Genomic DNA, 23,495 nt, shown 5'->3' on the forward strand with positions numbered 1-23,495 from the left:
CAAATTTATGTCTCTAGCTCTTATAGTCTCAGATATATACGTGACTATACGAACGGCGTTACGAAAAATCGATAGTATCAAGAGGTACACTTTTTCAGTATTAGGAAAATCGGGATAACATGGTTGGATAAAGTCGAGCGCACCGACATTGAAATGCTTTGTGCATAATTATAAAAATTTACAAAAAATAAATAAAACAAACTTGAGCAGCGTACACACATAGGGCATATTCGTGCAAAATTTTTGTGTGTCTAGCTCTAGTCTCTGAGATCTAGGTCTTCATACAGACACACCGGGCTAGGTCGAATCGCTTTGTATGCGGAACGGCCGTGCGGTTGGTGGAGTTTGACATGCCTTCTTCTGCTTGTTACATTTTTCACTTCCCGCAAACCTACTCTTGTAGATTTCATGTACAGATTGTAAAAATGATACTCTGTGCACATATTCAAGTTTTTACAAACCTCTTTTTAACACCTCTTCTATCTTTTAGGTAAAGTATATACAAATGAATACATATGGTAGATTTTTTACCCCCTTTAGTATTTACATTTATAATCATAGTCTCAACGATGTCTGATGGCAACCAAGCCCGTATTTTATTTCTGGCTTTTACAATGACTTTTTTATAAAGTGTGGCGATAAATGGTGCCACAAAATGTTACTCTTGATAAACTACTCCGATGTCACAAGTTCTGCTTGAAAGCCGTTAAAGTACGGATGCTCTAAAATTTCTTTGGCCGAAATACGATGCACTGGATCATATATGAGCATGCGTTGAATTAAGTCTACGCCGTCATCATCAAGGTTTTTAAGTTGATTGGTTAATTGATTTGTTGACCAACACGGAAATGTGTTCTTATAATCCGGCAGTGATGTTACACCTGGCCAAATGTCTTCTGTGGGAGTTTTTAAAATTCTGAAATCGATAAGTTAAATATATTGTTAGATTTTTTATAAAAGTTGTTTATTTATATATATTTTTTAAAAACATATAATTTCTTATGCTCTCAAAAAGTAAAAGGGTACATTTTTTTAAAAGCCAGAAAGAATAATGATTTATGCACATACATATATGATCAAAACAAAAAGTTTTGATGAAAGAGTTAGGCGTGATTTTCGTGCGCTCCCAAACCTTATTTTTTTTCGAGTTTACATTTGCCTGTAACGTACCTGAAATGTACAAGAGTATATAATACTTGCGGGAGCTGAAAAATGTAATAGCAGAAGGAGGCGTTGCTGACCCCACAAAATATGTATATTCTTGATCAGCATGACAAGACGAATCTGTCTGCCCCTCTGAACAAGTGGATCTCAGAGACTATAAGAGATAGAGGCACCAAGTTCCTGTTTCATTCCCGGTTCACAACCTTCCACCAATAATGCCCCACAAATCTAAGCCATGTTAAAGTTCAGTTTGCTTACTCTACATTACCAAAATGGTAGAGTTTTTATCTAAGCTTAAAAACTTATTTAAACACAGCATACCGTGTGAATCTGACATTATCTCATTTTCAGAAACATGGTTGAATAACACTGTTTCTGATTATGAAATTCTGTCAAATACCATTTACACGTGTGATCGCCCAAATCGTTGTGGTTCGATAAGAACTAGTATATGTAAATATGACTGCTGAAGTATAATTTATTGCTGTTAAAGTAACTCTACCTTCATACGCTGTATTTATCACTTTCTCATATATTCCACCTCCTCCTGATTATCAAGTTTATATGTGTCATAGAATTCAAATTGAACGTCGTAGAGGTCGGACGTATTTATTATTTCGCTCCGTCGTGTTTTAAAAGTATAGTGCATTTAACGCCAAATTAACCAAATTAATTCGCGAAAAAACGCTCAGGGTATGCATGGGCACCTATGCTCGTGTGACCCGTGTAAATGTCTATATATATAAAACAGTTTGTCCTGACTGATTGGTAATCAACGTACAGCCCAAGCGGCCCAAAGCTAGAAAGCTGAAATTTGGACTCAAGTATCTTTTCATAGTGTAGGTGCCCACTAAGAAGGGATTTTGGAAAATTCGAGCTCCAAAGGGGGGAAAACAGGCTCCAACGTTTGTATGAAAAATCTGCATTTCTGCACCGATCAACTTTAAATTTGATTTTTATAATCTATAAAAGAATACAAACAAAACTGCCTACTCGAAATTTGTGATGGAGCTTGAATTATTGAGGTTTTAATATTTATTCACCTTTTCAAATGAAAAGTTCGTGTTACAAATTTTTTCCGATCGTTTTCAAATTTGGGGACGGTAATCTACGTAACTAAATCTACAACTTTGCGTTCAAAATATGAATTTTACAAATGCAGGCAGAACAAACAATACAAACTATCAAACAGTTGGGGACAACTAACTATACATATGCACACACACACACACATACAAGCAGCTGTTCGTGTAGTTGCGTGCAAACGCTTGAAATAGCCAAATCAAAATGTGAGACACTAATGTGTGAATGTATACACATACATATGTACACATCCATGCACATGTAAACATCTATGTTTGTATGTATGTTCATTCGTCTTGCACTGACAGAGCAAGAAATGTTAATCAATTAAAAATTATTTAACATTTTTAAAAGTAATTTTTCTTACTTACATTTGGCATTAGGGTTTTCATTAGTAACTTTATGCAGCAACAACAAATTACAAAGAACGCAAATATCAAATAGTTGGGGACATCATATACACACACTCACACACAGAACAAGCAACAGTTCGTGTCTTTGTGTGCGGTTCTCTACGTGCGGTTGAAAAAGTAAAGAGAAAAATGCATGCATATGTACATACATATGTAAGTATATATGCCTGTGTACGTACATATATAGCATGTATCTACATTCGTATGTATCTATGTATACATTAGACAATCGAGCACTGTTGTTTGATTGTAATAAATAATGTTCTATGGTTTTAAATCAAATTTTTAAACCCAAAAACAACAACAACTGAAAGTCATTGGCTCACGCTTCTTCTTTCGTTTTGATCATTTACGCCTGTTAATTTCAAAGGCAAAATGCCAAAGGTTTACAGTTACTCTAGCACATAGAGCATCCGACACATGCCCATCTCTAGCATCTCAGCTGATCGCATATTTACAGCGACTTACCGTTTTAGTGTTAGCTAACAACGCTACAAATGTATAGTTTTGATGCTCTTGCACATCCGACACATGCCCATCTCTAGCATCTCAGCTGACCGCATATTTACAGCGACTTACCGTTTTAGTGTTAGCTAACAACGCTACAAATGTATTCTGAACAAATCTAAGAGTCATTTACCGTTAAGCCTATTTTGTGAGTGTATTCAAGCGATTTACAAAAGCAGAAAACACCTTTTACATTCACAACAATCATATTTGGAATTGAAGACACAAATTAGTGTTGAAATTAAAAATTTAATACATACTTATATACAGGGTGCGCCATATTTTATGTCGTTATGTAAATATTGAATAACTTTGTCATTAGTGAACCGATTGACTTGAGTAGACCAGTGTTGAAAACCTCAGTTCAAGAAATTGTACAGAACCAAATTAAATAAAAATATCTCATACTTGAAAATCGGTTGTTTTTTTTCAAAGATATTCAATGTTTACATACCGACATAAAAGATGGCGCACCCTGTATGTATGAATGTATGTACATATATAGGCGGATAATTTTAGCGGGACGTCCCGATTTATAAATCAAAATTAAATGTCCCGCGTCGGACTTTTCGGGGATAACTCGACCGTGCGTACAACGTGCTGCGAAAACACACAGTTAAGTCAGGACTGGCAGTCCGCCCGGTGCGTAACGAAGATACATATGTACATATGTATGTATGTACGTACAACCATACATAGTACTTATTGTACTATATTTGCTTTTTGGAAAATGAACTCTTTAAAAAACTTTAGAGCGTCGAAAGAAGAATATCATATAGTAAATAAACTTTTAATTATAAGCACATTTTACTTAGCCCAGAAAAGACGGTCAAGACCTGCTAGAGCTAAGAAAAACGAACTAAATTTTGAGAAAAAAATAACGTAATGTCAACGAGTAAGAACATAAGCTCTGTGAAAAAAGAAAAAATGAACCAGAATCGTGCTCGGCAGCAACAACAAGACGAACGTCGACTTTCGTCACTTCGTAACAACGCGTACTTTTCTATACGCGCACCCGATGTAACGGTAATTCGGAAAGAGAACGCTCTCTATCCCCTGCGTTAATATGCTAACCGAACACATTGCAAAGTAGGTCATGGAGTGCCCAGTGCCCTGCTCCAGACCCCTACTGTCTTACCAATGAATTGCTGATAACAACAACGACCAGTACAATGCCCTAGCTTACAACTGTGTCTTCGACAACGACAACTACAACAACAACCGTCTCTAAGCGCCCGGTATTGTCAACTTACTGCGACCTCCCCCTCTCCCAAGCGAAAATTACGCAAAGCGCTAACGGAGCGTTTAAACAGACTGGGCTCGATCGCTATGTGCAAATTAAATGAAAACTAAGCCCACAAGCGAGTAAGAAAAACAACGCGTCCAAAATAACAAAAACAGCTAAAAACACTGTGCCATCTGAGGCGCTGCAAAATAATAGATTCGCGATTCTCAGTTTACCTGTAGAAGACAACGCAGAAACAGCTAAGGCCAAGCAACTAAAGCCACCACCTATTTATGTGCGTCAGGCAAATTGCAAAGAATTAGTTAAACAACTCACTACCAAAATTGGCGAAAACAAATTCTATGTTACGTCTATAAAAAGGGGTAGCATAAATGAAACTAAAATACAAGTCCATGACGAAAATATCTATCGATAACTGGTCAAATACCTCGACGATGAAAAGATGAATTACTACACCTACCAACTTAAAAGCAGCAAGGATTACAAGTGGTTATCAAAGGAATTGAGCCAACAGTTCCAGTCAGCGAGATAAAGATGGACTTTCTTAATTTTTTTAATTTCTATATTTATTCTAAGCATATGTACAGAGTATTTCAACTTTAGCATTCGTTTCTTGTTTATTTTAAATAATGTTTTTTATTTCCCTTTTTTGTGCAGAGTACAGGTCGGGCTTGCTCGACTGTAGTGTAAAAGAGCAAGTATCAAAGCATAATTTCTCTCATTAGAAACAGTAATCGAAACAAAACGTGCCACAGAAAAAAAAACAGAAAACGGAACGTTTGCAGTTGTTTGACTTTACATTTGAATTTCGAAATGTGTTATAAATTGATGTAAAATTTGTTTACATTAGTTAAATTTTATAGATTCTCTATCAAAATATATTAAACTGTAACGACGCCCTGGCGACCGTCACAGGGTGTCGTTACTAGAGGACGGTGAGGACGGCGTAAGAAATAATAGTAATAAGAATGAATGTAATATGAATAAAGTGAGGTTAAGCACGTCCTAGACCACGCAGCAGACATGCCACCGACACCACGCGCGACCCGCGCCACACCGGCGGTGACCCACCCAAAATTACAATGCACGACAACACGTGGACAGCAGCTGCAGCCCCACAACACATGGTCAACAGGTGGCAGCGTTGGCCGTCAGAGCCCCAGCTGACTGCTGCACAAAACCAACGCATGGGATGGGTAGCACAGCGGTAGGCAGGAATTCCGCTGCCACAGCGGCGTACCAGCGGACCCGCAAGCAGCCGGCCCCTCCGAAGAAAGGGAGAGTGTAACGACGCCCTGGCAACCGTCACAGGGTGTCGTTCTGTTGAAGCTTGGTCGTATTGGGTTTCCAACTACTTTTTTGGTTTGGATTTCATCTTATCTTATTAATAGGATTCAGAGAGTACTAAAGATCGGATATCTCTCAACCTGTCTGTTCATGTTAGTTCTGGTGTACCTCAAGGTAGTCATCATGGCCGATTATGATTTACTCTCTTTATAAACGACGTCCCATCTATCTTGTCGCATTCTCACATATTAATGTTTACTGATGATGTAAAGCTCATCCGATCTTACAACGATCCTCTCTTTTACACTCGTTTGCAGGAGGATCTGAACTGCAAGCAGCGATGGTGCTTTGTTAACCAATTGCACCTTAACTGCTCGATCCAGACCTCATCTAGTCACCTATACGATTGGCAATTAATATTTCTTTTATTGTAGCAAGGATAAGGGCTAAGAAAAAAGCACAAAAGAACCTGAATACCAAGTTCTAGCTCTTTTTCTTGCTGAGATCCTTGCGTTCATACAGACAGACATCGCTATATCGACTCGGCTTGCCACCTTGATCAAGGATATATATACTTTGTGGGGTCCACGGCTCCTTCTGCCTGTTACATACATTTCTACAAAACTAGTATACCCTTTCACCCTTTGGGTGCAGGGTATAAGAACGTAATGCAGGTATAAGAAATGTACATATGTGTATAATAACTATGGATTTAAAAAATTAAAAAAAAAAAATAAAAACGATTTGATTGACCTCCTTTGGTATTCAAACTCACGTTAAGGGTTTATAACTCAACAGTAACACAGTGTGCGCTTTTGGGAGGTTTCTAATCTTGTTTGTTTTTCCAGGAGTTTCGATTAAAGACACTAACAAAGACATTTTTCCAAATAAAAATAATCATTTGAATATAAAACTTTTAGTTTTTCTGAACAATCGCCATCAAAAACATCCTATGTAAATATTATTAAATTAGCAAATTACTAAACGTATACTTAAACCACCAGCATTCACACAAAAAACTGCAAAATAGAGATGCCCCATTGGTCCAAATAGAATATTACATTTTTCGAACATCACAATTTGTTGAGTTAAGTCTAAAGTTGTGAGTCAAACGAAAGTTAAAAACAAGTAAAACAAGCTAGCATCGGATGTCCAGACTTTGTACATATGCATGTTTAGAATATTTAAAGAAATTAAAAAAAATAAGAATATTTGAAAAACAAAAAATGTTGATCGATTTTACCTCTCTCGGTATTCGAACTCACGTAAAGGGTGTATAATTGCACTTATACTGTTTGGTCATCCGGCCAAAAACAGCCAAAACCAGCAGCACATCATAGTTAATAAGTAACGTAAATAACTCAATGCAAAGTGATCGTTTTCTTGTCACTTGCTTTGCATAGCAAGCCGAGCACTTAACGTTTCCTTTTGTTGCTTGCCATAAATTTGCATAGGCTGCTGCGCAGCCGCCACATATGTACTAGTTATTGTCGCTAACTCTGCAAGTCAAGTTCGTTTTTCGTTATCGCATCTGGTACGGAGAAGCTTAGCTTTCCGTCTACCAGCATAAACTTTGTAAATCTCGGCGATCGCTACTTATGCAAAATAAACATTTGTGCACCTCTTTTAAATTGAACAATTTCGTTTTCGCTTATTTTGCAATTATTTCGCCAACATAATTTCGCATATTTGGAATCATAAAAAAGCTTATGATTATACATTTTGGTGACCCCGACGTGATTAATAATTCCACAAAACCTTGCTTAATCGCGTTAAAAAACAAAGCGTACATAATTGAGTTCATTGTACACAAAAAATATTCAAGTACATAAGTGCAAAAGTATAAGTTCATAGTGCCTACTGTACCGCCAATAAGCAGCCGTGTGAAGCGACGTTTTTGAGGGCAACGAACATCAGCAGATAAAACAGTTATTCGCGCGCGTCATTTATCTCTGCTATTTTCGGTTTTCGGTTCTCTCTCGCGTTCATAATGTCTGAGAGCGACGGTCAAATGCGCGCCTTCCAAGCTGTCGCATCAGCTGCTGCTGACGTAGCTGATGCAGCGACGCTTGCGCCAACAGCTTCGACGTCAACAGCTGTGGGCAATGCAGTGCAGGCTACGAGCAATAGTGTTGAGTTTTATAAGCGCAAGGCGCAATCATTATATGCGTGGGCGCTTTCTATTCAAAATAAAATAAATGATTGTGAAATTGACAATATTTCAGAAAGTGAGCTGCGAAAACGTGTGGAAATGCTGCAAAGTATTCAGGCCTCTTTTAATTTGGTGCATGACAAATTAGAGGAGCTGGACTTTGACGAGATTGGCAGCAGTTTGCGCTGCAACTTTGCTGAGCTGGTGGTCTGCTTGGAGGGCCGCCTGCTAAATGCAATACAAAGGATGCAATCTGGCGCGCCGCCGTGTTCGACGCTTCGGCAAGATGATCAGTCTACCATTGTGATAAATCGGTCTCGTTTGCCTGAGCTTAAGTTGCCTACATTCAGTGGTGGATATACTGAATATGCAGATTTCGCTTCGATGTTCACATCAGTGATCGCCAAGGATCCAGATCTCTCCGATGTGGAAAAGTTGCAGCATTTGAGGTCAAGCTTAAGAGGATCTGCGTTGGACACGATTCGTGCGCTTGAGATAAGTGGTGCAAATTATTCAGTGGCGTTAGACCTACTCGACAAGCGTTTTAACAATAAGCGTCTTATTTTCCAGGCACACATCTCCGAGATTTTGGGCATTAAAAAGGCTGAAACTACAAGCAAGCTGCGAGAGTTGTCCGACAAAGTCAACGCAAATATGCGTGCACTGTTGAGTTTGGGCAATATGCAAGATGTAGCTGGCAGCATCGTCGTTCAGACAATTTTGGGCAAGGTGGATGCTGCGACGCAGGCAAAGTGGGAGGAAGCCGCCCCATTAAACGTTATACCGTCGTGGGAGCAATTTGCGACGTTCTTGGATAGCAGGTGCCAAAAATTGGAAAACATCGAGCATGCAATGGCATCATATTCGTCGAATTATCAGGTGGGAAAGAACAAAAACACTAACACCAAACGCTCGTTTGTCGCCACTAACCCATCCGCGAATGGTTGTCTGTTTTGTGACATAAATGCACACGAAATATACAGTTGCCCACTTTTTGGTAATTTGTCGCCTGTACTTCGTTTAAAGGAAGCGAAACGCCTCTCTCTGTGTATAAATTGTCTTAGAAAGGGACACAGAATGAGAACTTGCAATTCTAGATCGTGCAGAACCTGTGGTGCCAAACATCACAGTTTATTGCATTTTAATAATTCAGCTGCCGTAAATTTGATGCCTGAGCAATCGTCCGCTTCTGACTTACACTCGCGGCCGTCTTCATTGTTACTGCCACGTAGCGCTCTCGCAGCTGTTTCGCCATCATCGCTTGCTTCATTGCCTGCCCAAAATCTCGGCTCAGATGTTGTGCTCTTGGCCACCGCTGTCATCAGCATTCAAAATCGCGCCGGGACTTGGGTACCCTGCCGTGCACTGCTCGATTCCGGATCACAGTTGCACATAATAACTTCGCGATTCGCTCACCGGCTCCAACTTCGAAAGACCAAGTCGTCGGCCTCTGTGTCTGGTCTTGGTGACGTCAGTTTCAAGTCTGATGGTTGCACTGTGCACTTATGTTTGCAATCATTGGTCACTGACTATTCCGCAAATATTACTGCTTTGGTCGCTCCTTCCATTACTGAGAACCAACCAAATTTCACGGTTGACATATCTCATTGGGATATACCAAGCAATGTCCGCTTAGCTGATCCGGCGTTCTTCAAGCCACAGCAAATTGATATGCTTATCGGTGCCAATTTATTCTACGAGTTGTTGTGCGTAGGTCAGATTAAACTGGCTGATGACCTGCCACTTCTGCAAAAGACTCGTTTGGGCTGGATAGTTACTGGAGGTGGCTCGCAGCGTCAGAAATCTGCTTTGGTTGCATCCAAGTCTCCGTCTACACAGGATTGCAATACACGAATCGAGCAGATGGTTCGCTCTTTTTAGGAACTCGAAAGTGGTGTCGATCCGGCTGTAAAACTCACCAAAGAAGAGTTCGACTGCGAGGAGCATTTCAAGGCTAATTACAGGCGCCTGCGTACTGGCGAGTATTCCGTCCGATTGCCTGTAAAGCTCAGCACAGATCTGCTTGGCGATTCCTATACGCAAGCCTATTGTCGGTTCATAAACTTGGAGCGAAAGTTAGAACGCAATCCACTTCTCAAAGCACAGTACTCTGCATTCATTAAGGAGTATTTAGAGTTGGGTCATATGTCGCTTGTATCGCCAGTTTCGCTAAATTTGTGCAAGTATTTCCTGCCGCACCATTGCGTTCTGAAGGAGGACAGCACAACGACAAAGTTGAGAGTCGTGTTTGACGGTTCCGCATCCACATCCTCTGGTCATTCTTTAAATGACATCCTAATGGCTGGTCCTTCCATTCAGTCAAAGCTCGCAAACACGCTTCTTCGATTTCGCACGTTTCCTATCGCTTTAACAGGAGACATCTGCAAGATGTACCGCTGCGTGCGAGTATCAAATCCGGATAGCTATTTTCAATGCATTCTATGGCGTGACTCGCCTCAAAAGCCTATTCAAGTTTTCCGTCTTGATACCGTCACTTACGGTACAAAGCCTGCCTCGTTTCTCTCCGTTCGCACTATGCATCAGCTGGCTGAAGATGAGCATGAGCTATTTCCTATTGGCTCCGATATCTTGCGCCGCGATTTTTATGTTGATGATTTAATCACTGGTGGTGCTTCTACAAACGAAGTCATAGAAATTATGAGACAAACCACAGGGCTACTTGCCAAGGCTAATTTCAAGCTAAGGAAGTGGTGCTCCAGCAATCCTGATGTGCTCAAACAAGTTCCGGAAGAAGACAAAGAAACTCTAGTTAAGTTTGATGATGGCAGCGACATAACAAAAACTCTAGGACTGTCGTGGGATCCTGCGACGGATTTATTCATTTTCACGTTTCTGCCAGCATTGACATCTGGTCGAATTTGCAAGCGCACTGTTTTGTCAACTATTGCCAGATTCTATGATCCGCTTGGCCTTATTGGACCAGTAATCGCAAAGGCTAAGATATTCCTGCAGGCGCTTTGGAGAGAAAGGCTTGTTTGGGATGAAAGCCTTTCAGCATCATTGACAACATCTTGGCATAATCTTATTGCAGATTTTGAGCGCACAAAGCAGCTGAAATTTCCAAGGCTTGCACTTTCTGCTGGTGTTTCCATTGAAGTGCATGGTTTTAGTGATGCCAGCATAAATGCCTATGGAGCATGCGTCTACATCATTTCGACCACGCAAGGCCAATCTCGTGCGGAGCTGCTGTGTTCCAGATCTCGTGTGGCGCCGCTCAAATCGTTGACCGTGCCCCGACTAGAGTTGTGCGGAGCCGTTTTGCTGGCACAACTCATAAACGAAATATCTCGTATGGAGTTATTCGACTGCAAGTTTTATTGTTGGTCTGATTTTGCAGTAGCGCTATCTTGGATTCGCAGCGAGCCATCCAGGTTTCAAATTTTCGTTTCCAATCGCATCGCAACTATTCAAGAGTTGACCTCTGGCATGGAATGGCGATATATTCCAACCGATTTGAATCCTGCGGACATACTTTCACGTGGAGCTTTGCCCAGCGAATTAGTCCAGTCCAACTTGTGGCTACATGGTCCCGCATTTCTGACGAAAGATAAATCTTCTTGGCCAGAGTCTTGCAATTCCGTCTCGTCGCTTCCTGAGCAGCGCTCTAAAGTGTTTGTAAGCACCACACTGTGCGAAGACATTGCACAGCAATGCAAATATGTTAACACATTTGGAAAGCTGCAGCGCGTGTTTGCATATGTATACAAGTTCCTGCACCGTGTACGAATTCCTGGGCTATCGGTGGACTGCATCCGTCATGGTACACTGCTGTTGATGCGCTCAATTCAAATGTCTACGCTTCGGGACGAATACAAGACCTTGCAGGCCGGACACACTTTGAAATCGTCTAGCTCCTGTCTTTCTTTATCTCCGTTTCTCGACAGCTCTGGATTGATGCGCGTTGGTGGCCGTCTAAGTAACTCTGCGCTCGACTTTGAAGCCCAGCATCCAATTATACTTCCAAGGCGTCATCCAGTCACGCGTTCAGTCATTATGCACTACCATGTCCGTAATCTGCATTCTGGACCTCGTGCATTGCTGGCCTCAATTCGGTTTCAGTATTGGCCAATTGGCGGTCGGAAAACAGTGTGCAGCGTAGTCAGCAAATGCACCATTTGTTTTCGAGCCAAGCCTCGTCTTGTGGAGCATGTTATGGCTGACCTGCCAAAGGATCGAGTTGATGCTTCACATACCTTTATGGTCACTGGTGTGGATTTTTGTGGGCCGTTTTTCTACAAAGGCGAGGTCCGCAATAAGGCACCAATAAAATGCTATATTTGCATTTTCATTTGCTTCGCCACCAAAGCTGTGCATTTGGAGTTGGTGAAGGATTTAACCACCGGAGCATTCTTAAGTGCACTTAAACGCTTTATTTTGACGCACTGTCGACCTACGAGGATCTGGTCTGACAACGCTACAAATTTCGTTGGCGCACGGAACGAGATGGCTGAGCTAAAGCGACTTTTTGAATCCAGCGAGCACCTGCAGGCTGTGCAAGAATTTTGCCTTGCTGACTGTATTGATTGGCGTTTCATTCCGCCGCGCTCGCCTCACTTTGGTGGTCTATGGGAAGCGGCTGTAAAGACTGCCAAGCATCATTTCTACAGATCCGTTGGACTATCGCTGCTCGAATTTGATGAACTGCGCACGCTTGTATGCCATATCGGGGCAATTATTAATTCTCGCCCATTGTTATCCCTTTCAGAACATCCAGCAGATCTCGATGTCTTGACTCCAGCTCATTTTCTTGGTGCTGCTCCGCTGTCAACGTACGTTGAGCCTGATCTGACGAAGCTCAATTTCAATCGGCTGGATCGATGGCAGCGCGTGACGTACTACCAGCAGATATTTTGGGCTCGCTGGCGTGAAGAATACTTGACGCTTCTTCAACAGCGCTCAAAATGGCGAGTGTCGCAGCCTGGACTCTCCATTGATGATGTCGTTCTGGTCAAGGACGAGAATTTGCCGCCCCTCAAATGGCCATTAGCAAGGGCGGTCAGCCTCATCAGCGGCGCAGATGGCGTGTCGAGAGTTGCAGAATTGAGGACTTCCACTGGAACCATTCGGCGAGCCGTTCGCAAATTATGCCCGCTGCCGAAACAAGATGTTGTTGAAGACCCTGGTTCTTCAACAGGGGGAGTATGTTTGGTCATCCGGCCAAAAACAGCCAAAACCAGCAGCACATCATAGTTAATAAGTAACGTAAATAACTCAATGCAAAGTGATCGTTTTCTTGTCACTTGCTTTGCATAGCAAGCCGAGCACTTAACGTTTCCTTTTGTTGCTTGCCATAAATTTGCATAGGCTGCTGCGCAGCCGCCACATATGTACTAGTTATTGTCGCTAACTCTGCAAGTCAAGTTCGTTTTTCGTTATCGCATCTGGTACGGAGAAGCTTAGCTTTCCGTCTACCAGTATAAACTTTGTAAATCTCGGCGATCGCTACTTATGCAAAATAAACATTTGTGCACCTCTTTTAAATTGAACAATTTCGTTTTCGCTTATTTTGCAATTATTTCGCCAACATAATTTCGCATATTTGGAATCATAAAAAAGCTTATGATTATACATATACAAAGGAATTGCGTCTATGTGAGTGTATGAATGTCTATGCGCGTCTATTCGTGTCTGTGTGAGCATGTTTGCAGTCAACCAAAGCAGCAACATCAACAACAGCTGCGAGCAGCGCTTGGGCACCGACTTTATTTATGGCTATAACTTTCTTTTGAATTGACCTATTATGATAAAACTTGGAACTTGGATACAGACAGATAACCACAAACTGGATGTATATGACAAATTTCGCCCAAGCCTTCGGCCGAGTTTGGCTGCATGGCTTAATTCACAAAATCAAAATATAAATCCACAGAAAATCCATAAAATACTGGAGTTATACCTGCAGCAAATAAGTTTGGCATTTAGATGCAAAGATTTCCTCTCTAAATACCAATCCAATTGAAGCTTGTGTACCCCAAGGAAGCGTGGACCAACACTGTATATCATATACACAGCAGATATACCGACAAACAGTCATACAACAATTTCGACATTTGCTGATGATACTGCCACCCTAAGTCGCTCCAAGTGCCCAACAACAGCTACAGGACCATAGAAAGATGGCTAGCAAAGTGGCGCATACATGTAAACTGTGGGATCTGTTAATGATGAAATCTCCAAGGTGAGAGCAAAGTACCAGCTAAAGCTTCGGGACCATCCGAATAGACTTGCGCTGAATTTAACTATGCTAGCCATACACGACTCCGGAGACTCCCACCCAGCAATAATTAAATAACTATATTAGATTAAGATTTGATGGAAGATGGAATTCCAAAATTTACATTTTCATCATATTCGCAAAAGGTAAGTTAGGGTAGGTACAAGCGGTAGCCAGGGTTAGGAACCCTGGCTCACTTAGGCCCTACAAATTGCCCCATTGGGATACCGCGTGGACTTTGTCACTTACCATTCTCCCGTGGTTAGCTGCGTGTAATTCGCATGAGTTAACTCCATCCAGATGGATGGATGAAAATGGATGAATTTGAAAATGTCCATCGGCTTCTTTCCGGATAGTGCCGATAAATTTGGGAGGAAGCATGAGTTACAGTTTCCTCCTCTTCTAAATCAAAAAATAAAACAAACTCGTATAGCGTACACACAGTGCACACACAAGTGTTCATACGGACGGACCGACGGACAGGCAGGCAGATAGGGCTAGATTGACTCGTCTTGTCATGCTGATCAAGAATATATATACTTTGTTTTACACTTGTATTATTAAATACGTCTTCCTATAATAGAATTACGCGGATATCAGTGTGATATAAAAGGTTTTAAAAGTGACTTGTGTGGCAATATCGGTGACAGTAAATTGTAGAGGTTGGTAGTTGATTTTTGCTTCTTTTACTTTGTTGTAGCTGAGATCGCAAGACCGACTTTTCGATTTTAATCAATGGACTTTTGAGAAAAAATGCCGTTACGTACTGGCTTCAAAGATATATAAGTTTCTTTACTCGATTTGGCTTAAGTAAGCAGGGTATTTCGAAACACCAAAGTATTTTGGCTAAAACTGCCGTAGCATGCAAAGATGCGTTTTACAGTCTTGGTTATAGGATACGGTATAGGTTAATATCCCACTTCAAAATCATGATGTTTAAATTCCATTTAAAATGCTTCTGCTAAAAAGTGCGTATATTTCTACCACATTTTTGCAAATTCCTTGATATGTAAATATCAAAGCTTTCAATTCTATTGTTATATTCATCTTTTTCCTCCGGGCCATGGTATATTTCTTCAGTTGCTCAAATATCCACTTCGAAACAACGGCAGCATTTCAATTGTTATCAATCCAAATATTGATTAACGTTGCATTGCAGAATTCAACTACAAACAATTACCATAAGTTAATATACATATTTAACTTTAATTTGGCAATATTACTTTTTCGTAGAAAGTTGCAGAAAGTTAGTTTTCACTTCAGAATAGACGAGCACTTTGGCTAAGTTATATCTCTATAAAAACAACACACAGAAATTCGCCGGAATCGTGCACGGCAGCAACAACAACAAGACGAACGTCGACTTTCGTCACTTCGTAACAACGTGTACTTTTCTATACGCGCACCTGATGTAACGGAACCAACAACAACTGCATTACTGCAAGCTAATTCGGAAAGAGAACGCTCTCTATCTCCTGCGATAATATGCTAACCGAGCACATTGCAAAGTGGGTCATGGAGTGCAAATATGAATTGCTGATAACAGCAACGACCAGTACAATGTCCTTGGTTACAACTGTGTCTTCGACAACGACAACTACAACAACAACCGTCTCTCAGCGCCCAGTATTGTCAACTTACTGCGACCTCCCCCTCTCCCAAGCGAAAATTACGCAAAGCGCTAACGGAGCGTTTAAACAGACTGGGCTCGATCGCTATGTGCAAATTAAATGAAAACTAAGCCCACAAGCGAGTAAGAAAAACAACGCGTCCAAAATAACAAAAACAGCTAAAAACACTGTGCCATCTGAGGCGCTGCAAAATAATAGATTCGCGATTCTCAGTTTACCTGTAGAAGACAACGCAGAAACAGCTAAGGCCAAGCAACTAAAGCCACCACCTATTTATGTGCGTCAGGCAAATTGCAAAGAATTAGTTAAACAACTCACTACCAAAATTGGCGAAAACAAATTCTATGTTACGTCTATAAAAAGGGGTAGCATAAATGAAACTAAAATACAAGTCCATGACGAAAATATCTATCGATAACTGGTCATATACCTCGACGATGAAAAGATGAATTACTACACCTACCAACTTAAAAGCAGCAAGGATTACAAGTGGTTATCAAAGGAATCGAGCCAACAGTTCCAGTCAGCGAGATAAAAGATGGACTTAAAGATAAGGGATTTGAAATGAAAATGGTCTCAGCCATCATCATATAGACGTATCAGTCTCCTGCCGTGCCTATCGAAGATATTCGAAAAACTGCTCCTGAATCGCATCAAACAGCACCTACACACCAACAGTGCAATACCAAATACAATACAATAGTTTCCTTTTGTGCCCCAAGAAAACCCCAATAATTCAAGCTCCAACAAAAAATTAAAAAAACCTAGTATGCAGTTTTCTTTGTATTCTTTAATTGATTTTAGAAACTAAGTTTTAAGTCGATCGGTTGAAAAATGCGGATTTTTCAAACAAACTTTGGAGCTAATTTTCCCCCCTTTGGAGCTCGAATTTTCCAAAATCCCTTCTTAGTGCTCATCTACACCATGATAGGATACTTGAGCCCAAATTTCAGCAACCTAGCTTTTACCGTATGGGCTGTGGGCTGTTGACGCGGTTTGCTTTTGTGCCCAAACATTTTTTTTACAGGAAAACTCTAAAACCATAGTTTAGGCCCAAAAAAAAAAAATATCAACAAGAGAGAACGCTACAGTCGAGCAAGCCCGACAGTGTAATACCCTGTACCCAGGTAAACTTGCGTCACTGAGTTATATGCGCCCATAGCAGCAGCAAAAAGAGGAAGAAGAAGAGTGAACTTGTTGCTGCAGTTTGTGGGGGTTGTACTGGCGAAAATTTGTTTTGCTAATAACTTTTCTTAGAATTAACCGAATTGAATAAAATTTTAAACAACAATAGACAATTATATATAAATTATGTGTGCAAAGTTTGGTTTAGGTAGCATTTGAAATGTGGACGCTATTGACGAAATTTAAACAACAATAGACAATTATATATAAATTATGTGTGCAAAGTTTGGTTTAGGTAGCATTTGAAATGTGGACGCTATTGACGAAATTCTGTAGCGGGGGAAGGGGGAGAATTCCAAAAAATAAAATAAACTCGTCCTTACTCGGACCTAGGAGAATCTGGATGCCAACTTTGGTTATTCCCGCTTTTATAGTTTCTGAGATCCTTGCGTTCATCCAGACGGACGGACAGACGGACGGACATGTCTAGATCGATTTCTCTCGTCATGCTGATCAAGAATATATATACTTTATGGGGTCGGAGATGCTTCCTTCTGTATGTTACATACTTTGCACAAACCTAATATACCCTTTTTACCCTACGGGTACAGGGTATAAAAAACCAAGTATACAGTTTTTCTTGGAATTGTTCTGAGAGTATACAAACTAAGTTTAAAGTTAATCAGATGAAAACTGTAGATTTTTCATACAAACGTTGGAGCCTGTTTTCCCCCCTTTGGAGCTCGAGTTTTCCAAAATCCCTTCTTAGTGGGGACCTAGACTATGAAAGGATACTTGAGTCCAAATTTCAGCTTCCTAGCCTTTACCGTTTGGGCTGTGCGTTGATCACCAATCAGTCAGTCAGGACAAACTGTTTTATATATATAGATTATTGTAAACATATGTACAGAGTATTTCAAAGTCGGGACACCCGACTTTAGTTTTTTTACTTGTTTTCTATATGATTTTATTAATTAATGAAATTTTTATACTCTGTACATGAAATGTACAGCTGTTGTTGATGCTGGTGCTTTGGTTGACTGCAAACATGCTCACACAGACACGAAGAGATGCGCATAGACAGACATACACTCACATAGACGTAATTGCTTTGTATATTTGCAATTACACCGTATTTACGTGAGTTCGAATACCGAGAGAGGTAAAATCCATCAAAATTTTTAAATTTACTTAATTTTTTTAGTTTCTATAATTATTCTAAACATATGTACAGAGTATTTCAAAGTCGGGACACCCTGTAACCAAAGGGTAAAATGGTATACTAGTTTAGTGCGAATATATGTAACACCCAGAAAGAGGCGTGGCAGACCCCACAAAGTATATATATTATTGATCAGGATGACAAGCCGAGTCGATATATCCATGTCCGCCTATCCGTCCGTCCGTCTATCCGTATGAGCGCAAAAACCTCAGAAAGTACAAGAGCTAGAGTGACCAAACATGGTATCTAGGTTCCTCTGATCCCTAGGGAGGCCAAGTTTACTTTTTTTATTCTGATACATCCCCACTCTCCCGAAATTCGTGTTTTTTTCCATAACTCTCGTAATTCTTGGAATTTCAAACTACATCCCGTTAGTGATTATGTGTCTGTATGACAAGTTTCATCATGATAGGTCAATTATGAAGAAAGCTATAGCCATAAATAAAATCGCTGCCCGTGCTCTGCTTGTAGCTCTGCCCGCAGCTGTTGTTGTTTTTGCTGCTTTGGTTCAACTTTGTGATCCATACATACACCCGTATAAACACACATAGACACGACTCTGATGTAAATGTATGCTGTTGAAACTGTACATGAACATGTGCCTACTTTTGTATACATATGTGTATTGAATAATTTGTATTTATTGTTTTCTCATTTTTTATACTCAGTACATGAAATGTACAAGAGTATATTAGGTTTGCGCGAGTTGCCCATGCTCTGCTCGTAACAAGCAGAAGGAGGCGTGACAGACCCCATAATATATATATATTCTTGATCAGCATGACAAGACGAGTCGATCTATGTCTGTCTGTCTGTCTGTTACGTGAGTTCGAATACCGAGAGAGGTAAAATTGTTAAAAATTTTTTTTATAATTTTCATACATACACTCACATAGACTCAATGTGCACTTATACACCATTTACGTGAGTTCGAATACCGAGAGGTAAAATTGTTAAAATTTTTTTTTTTTTTTTTTAATTTTCTTAATTTTTTTAATTTCTATATTTATTCTAAGCATATGTACAGAGTATTTCAACTTTACCATTCGTTTCTTGTTTATTTTAAATAATGTTTTTTATTTCCCTTTTTTGTGGAGAGTACAGGGTATTTTACTGTCGGGCTTGCTCGACTGTAGTGTAAAAGAGCAAGTATCAAAGCATAATTTCTCTCATTAGAAACAGTAATCGAAACAAAACGTGCCACAGAAAAAAAAACAGAAAACGGAACGTTTGCAGTTGTTTGACTTTACATTTGAATTTCGAAATGTGTTATAAATTGATGTAAAATTTGTTTACATTAGTTAAATTTTATAGATTCTCTATCAAAATATATTAAACTGTAACGACGCCCTGGCGACCGTCACAGGGTGTCGTTACTAGAGGACGGTGAGGACGGCGTAAGAAATAATAGTAATAAGAATGAATGTAAAATTGAGTTAAGTTGAGTCGAAGTACAGCCACGAAGTCGAAGGGTCATAGCGCATCGAAATTGTGTTTTATTTGCCACGTGAGGCGGCGCAGGAATAAAGAGTTATGTTATAGTGAAACGCAACAACCCAGCGGTTTCCAAGCGTTATTTCGGGGTTCAGCGTTGAAAGTGACGACCGAGCAGGGACCCCGTGAGGTTAAGCACGTCCTACACCACGCAGCAGACATGCCACCGACACCACGCGCGACCTGCGCCACACCGACGGTGACCCACCCGCTAATGTCACAAGCGGAGCGGAAGGCTTTGAGCACGGAGGTGGCACAATGGGGCGTACATTTCGACAGCAGGGGGGATCCAGGAGCATTCTTGCGCAGGATGGAAGGAGAAAGCAGACGTGAGCGGGGAACCATTAGATAACTTGGTACCAATGTTTCCAAACATCCTGGAGGGCGCGGCACTGACGTGGGACCGCACGAGGCGAAACCCGACCCAGACGTGGGCCGACTTCCGCGCGGAACTGCTGGAAGCGTACCCAGCTGGCCCCTAAGTGGAGCAGTGCCGACAGTACGCTCGACGACGCTTCCAAGGCGAGTCGGAGACAACCGCAGCACTGGTGCAAGCGATGCTGGGCCTCATGCTTGACGCAGACATGTTTGGAGAAGAGCAGCTGAGGCTCATCTACAAAAATAGCCGGCCTGCGATAAACAGGTAACCCGCAGGTAACAGCTGCAGGTCCTGAGTTGCAAAGCCCACTGGCTCGCCAAGGACTGTCCTGCAGGCGATGCGGAATGGCGGGGCATGACGCAGGAAGCTGCCCGAATCGCCTGCTACTTCACTGCTGGGACTGCGGTAGACTTGGAGTACCGCTGAACGAATGCTGCCACCTTAGGTGTTCGCCACACAATGAGCGAGCCCGCGAGTGCGAAGAGCCGATGGCGACAGTGACGATGGGAAAGAGTCGCGTCGCAGTGCCACTTCTGACACTGCCGGGCTGCGAGGATGAGCTCACGTTGGGTCTAGGCTACGTCAATCAGGCCCACGGCACGTTAACCATTGGTGGCCAGAGGCTGAAGCTATGAGGTGTGAGTGAGCGACGACGGCGAAGGGGGCGTAGGAGCCGCCGAAGAGCACGACATGCGGCGTTGGTGGCAACAGAGTCAACTGGGGCTCCAGCAGCGGTCCATCTGACAGAAGATCAGGCTGCGAGGGCAGCCGATGCATTGCCACGACAACAACGAGAGGTGGCCGGTAAGGTCCACGCCGAACCGGAGGTGCCAACGGCTGGCATGCTGGAGCATCCCGAGAATTTCTGTTCAAACAGAACCATTTGTCCAATGCTGCAGAGCAAGGTGCAGCAGAGCAGGGTCCCCGCTATGACGGGCCATACACAGTGAAGAGTTCATATCTCCAGTCATTGTACGGCTACGGCCAGTAGCAGGAGGACGGGGTAGAACCGCCCACGTGCCTGACCTCAAAACCACAGCTGCCGATGCACATCAGTATCCCGACACTGCGCCAGTGCGGAGGAGTTTTGCCCAGGTGAGAACAACTAAAAGTATACTTGTCTCAAAGTTAATTACAGGCATGGCCAGAAGGACCGCCTACTCACCAGCCCACGCCCGGGCGAAGCAGCGGAAATTTCACGGGAATAATTGCAAGATTTCAAGAAATTACCAAACCTTGAATTGCAAAACCCAAAATTACAATGCACGACAACACGTGGACAGCAGCTGCAGCCCCACAACACATGGTCAACAGGTGGCAGCGTTGGCCGTCAGAGCCCCAGCTGACTGCTGCACAAAACCAACGCATGGGATGGGTAGCACAGCGGTAGGCAGGAATTCCGCTGCCACAGCGGCGTACCAGCGGACCCGCAGGCAGCCGGCCCCTCCGAAGAAAGGGAGAGTGTAACGACGCCCTGGCAACCGTCACAGGGTGTCGTTCTGTTGAAGCTTGGTCGTATTGGGTTTCCAACTACTTTTTTGGTTTGGATTTCATCTTATCTTATTAATAGGATTCAGAGAGTACTAAAGATCGGATATCTCTCAACCTGTCTGTTCATGTTAGTTCTGGTGTACCTCAAGGTAGTCATCATGGCCGATTATGATTTACTCTCTTTATAAACGACGTCCCATCTATCTTGTCGCATTCTCACATATTAATGTTTACTGATGATGTAAAGCTCATCCGATCTTACAACGATCCTCTCTTTTACACTCGTTTGCAGGAGGATCTGAACTGCATGCAGCGATGGTGCTTTGTTAACCAATTGCACCTTAACTGCTCGATCCAGACCTCATCTAGTCACCTATACGATTGGCAATTAATATTTTTTTTATTGTAGCAAGGATAAGGGCTAAGAAAAAAGCACATGCTCGTCCTTTCTTTAACTCAGGAGAACCTGAATACGAAGTTTGATTATTCTAGCTCTTTTTCTTGCTGAGATCCTTGCGTTCATACAGACAGACATCGCTATATCGACTCGGCTTGCCACCTTGATCAAGGATATATATACTTTGTGGGGTCCACGGCTCCTTCTGCCTGTTACATACATTTCCACAAAACTAGTATACCCTTTCACCCTTTGGGTGCAGGGTATAAAAACGTAATGCAGGTATAAGAAATGTACATATGTGTATAATAATTATGGATTTAAAAAATTAAAAAATAAATAAAAACGATTTGATTGACCTCCTTTGGTATTCAAACTCACGTTAAGGGTTTATAACTCAACAGTAACACAGTGTGCGCTTTTGGGAGGTTTCTAATCTTGTTTGTTTTTCCAGGAGTTTCGATTAAAGACACTAACAAAGACATTTTTCCAAATAAAAATAATCATTTGAATATAAAACTTATAGTTTTTCTGAACAATCGCCATCAAAAACATCCTATGTAAATATTATTAAATTAGCAAATTACTAAACGTATACTTAAACCACCAGCATTCACACAAAAAACTGCAAAATAGAGATGCCCCATTGGTCCAAATAGAATATTACATTTTTCGAACATCACAATTTGTTGAGTTAAGTCTAAAGTTGTGAGTCAAACGAAAGTTAAAAACAAGTAAAACAAGCTAGCATCGGATGTCCAGACTTTGTACATATGCATGTTTAGAATATTTAAAGAAATAAAAAAAAATAAGAATATTTGAAAAACAAAAAATGTTGATCGATTTTACCTCTCTCGGTATTCGAACTCACGTAAAGGGTGTATAATTGCACTTATACAAAGGAATTGCGTCTATGTGAGTGCATGAATGTCTATGCGCGTCTATTCGTGTCTGTGTGAGCATGTTTGCAGTCAACCAAAGCAGCAACATCAACAACAGCTGCGAGCAGCGCTTGGGCACCGACTTTATTTATGGCTACAACTTTCTTTTGAATTGACCTATTATGATGAAACTTGGAACTTGGATACAGACAGATAACCACAAACTGGATGTATATGCCAAATTTGAGTTAAAATTTCCAAAAACCTGGATACCAAGTTTTGTTATTCTAGCTCTTATACTTTCTGAAGTCCTTACGTTTGTACAGACAGACAGACGGACAGATAGACGGACGGACAGGCGGACATGGCTATATCGGCTCGTGTTGTCATCCAGATCAAGAATATATACACTTTATGGGGTCTGCAGCACCTCCTTCTGTGTGTTACATACACTCGCGCAAAACTAGTATACCCTTTTACCCTTTGTTTATTTTCCCTAAAATTATGAAGCTTTGCACCATCATTTTCTCACCAGCATCATGAAATGAGGCTATTATCCTCAACAATGGAGAAAATCTGTCATCACAACGGTTCAAAAAGCCGGAAAGGACAAGTCATCATCATATAGAGCTATAGGTCTCCTGCCGTACATATCAAAGATATTTGAAAAGCTGCTCCTGAATCGCATCAAGCAGCACTTACCCATCAACCTCGCACTCCCAAATCACCAATTTGGTTTTCACGAAAAACATTGAACAAGTCAACTGAATAACCTCTGAGATACGATG

The 23,495-nt window shown here is 41.4% G+C and overlaps 1 protein-coding gene across 2 annotated transcripts in view; it reads right to left on the bottom strand.

Moving 5' to 3' along the window:
- Positions 1–572: 572 nt before the first annotated feature.
- Positions 573–23,495, bottom strand: part of LOC115629839 (cyclin-dependent kinase 1) — an 81,138-nt gene continuing 58,215 nt past the window's right edge. For both annotated transcript variants that reach the window (XM_030526420.1, XM_030526419.1), the window contains one exon: positions 573–916. In XM_030526420.1, coding sequence (XP_030382280.1) covers positions 673–916 — 244 coding nt within the window. In that variant the 3' untranslated portion in view covers positions 573–672. The remainder of the gene's footprint in view (positions 917–23,495) is intronic.

Source organism: Scaptodrosophila lebanonensis, unplaced genomic scaffold (genome assembly GCF_003285725.1).
Source record: "Scaptodrosophila lebanonensis strain 11010-0011.00,11010-0021.00 unplaced genomic scaffold, SlebRS2 tig00000166-arrow-arrow-pilon, whole genome shotgun sequence".
Lineage (NCBI taxonomy): Eukaryota > Metazoa > Arthropoda > Insecta > Diptera > Drosophilidae > Scaptodrosophila > Scaptodrosophila lebanonensis.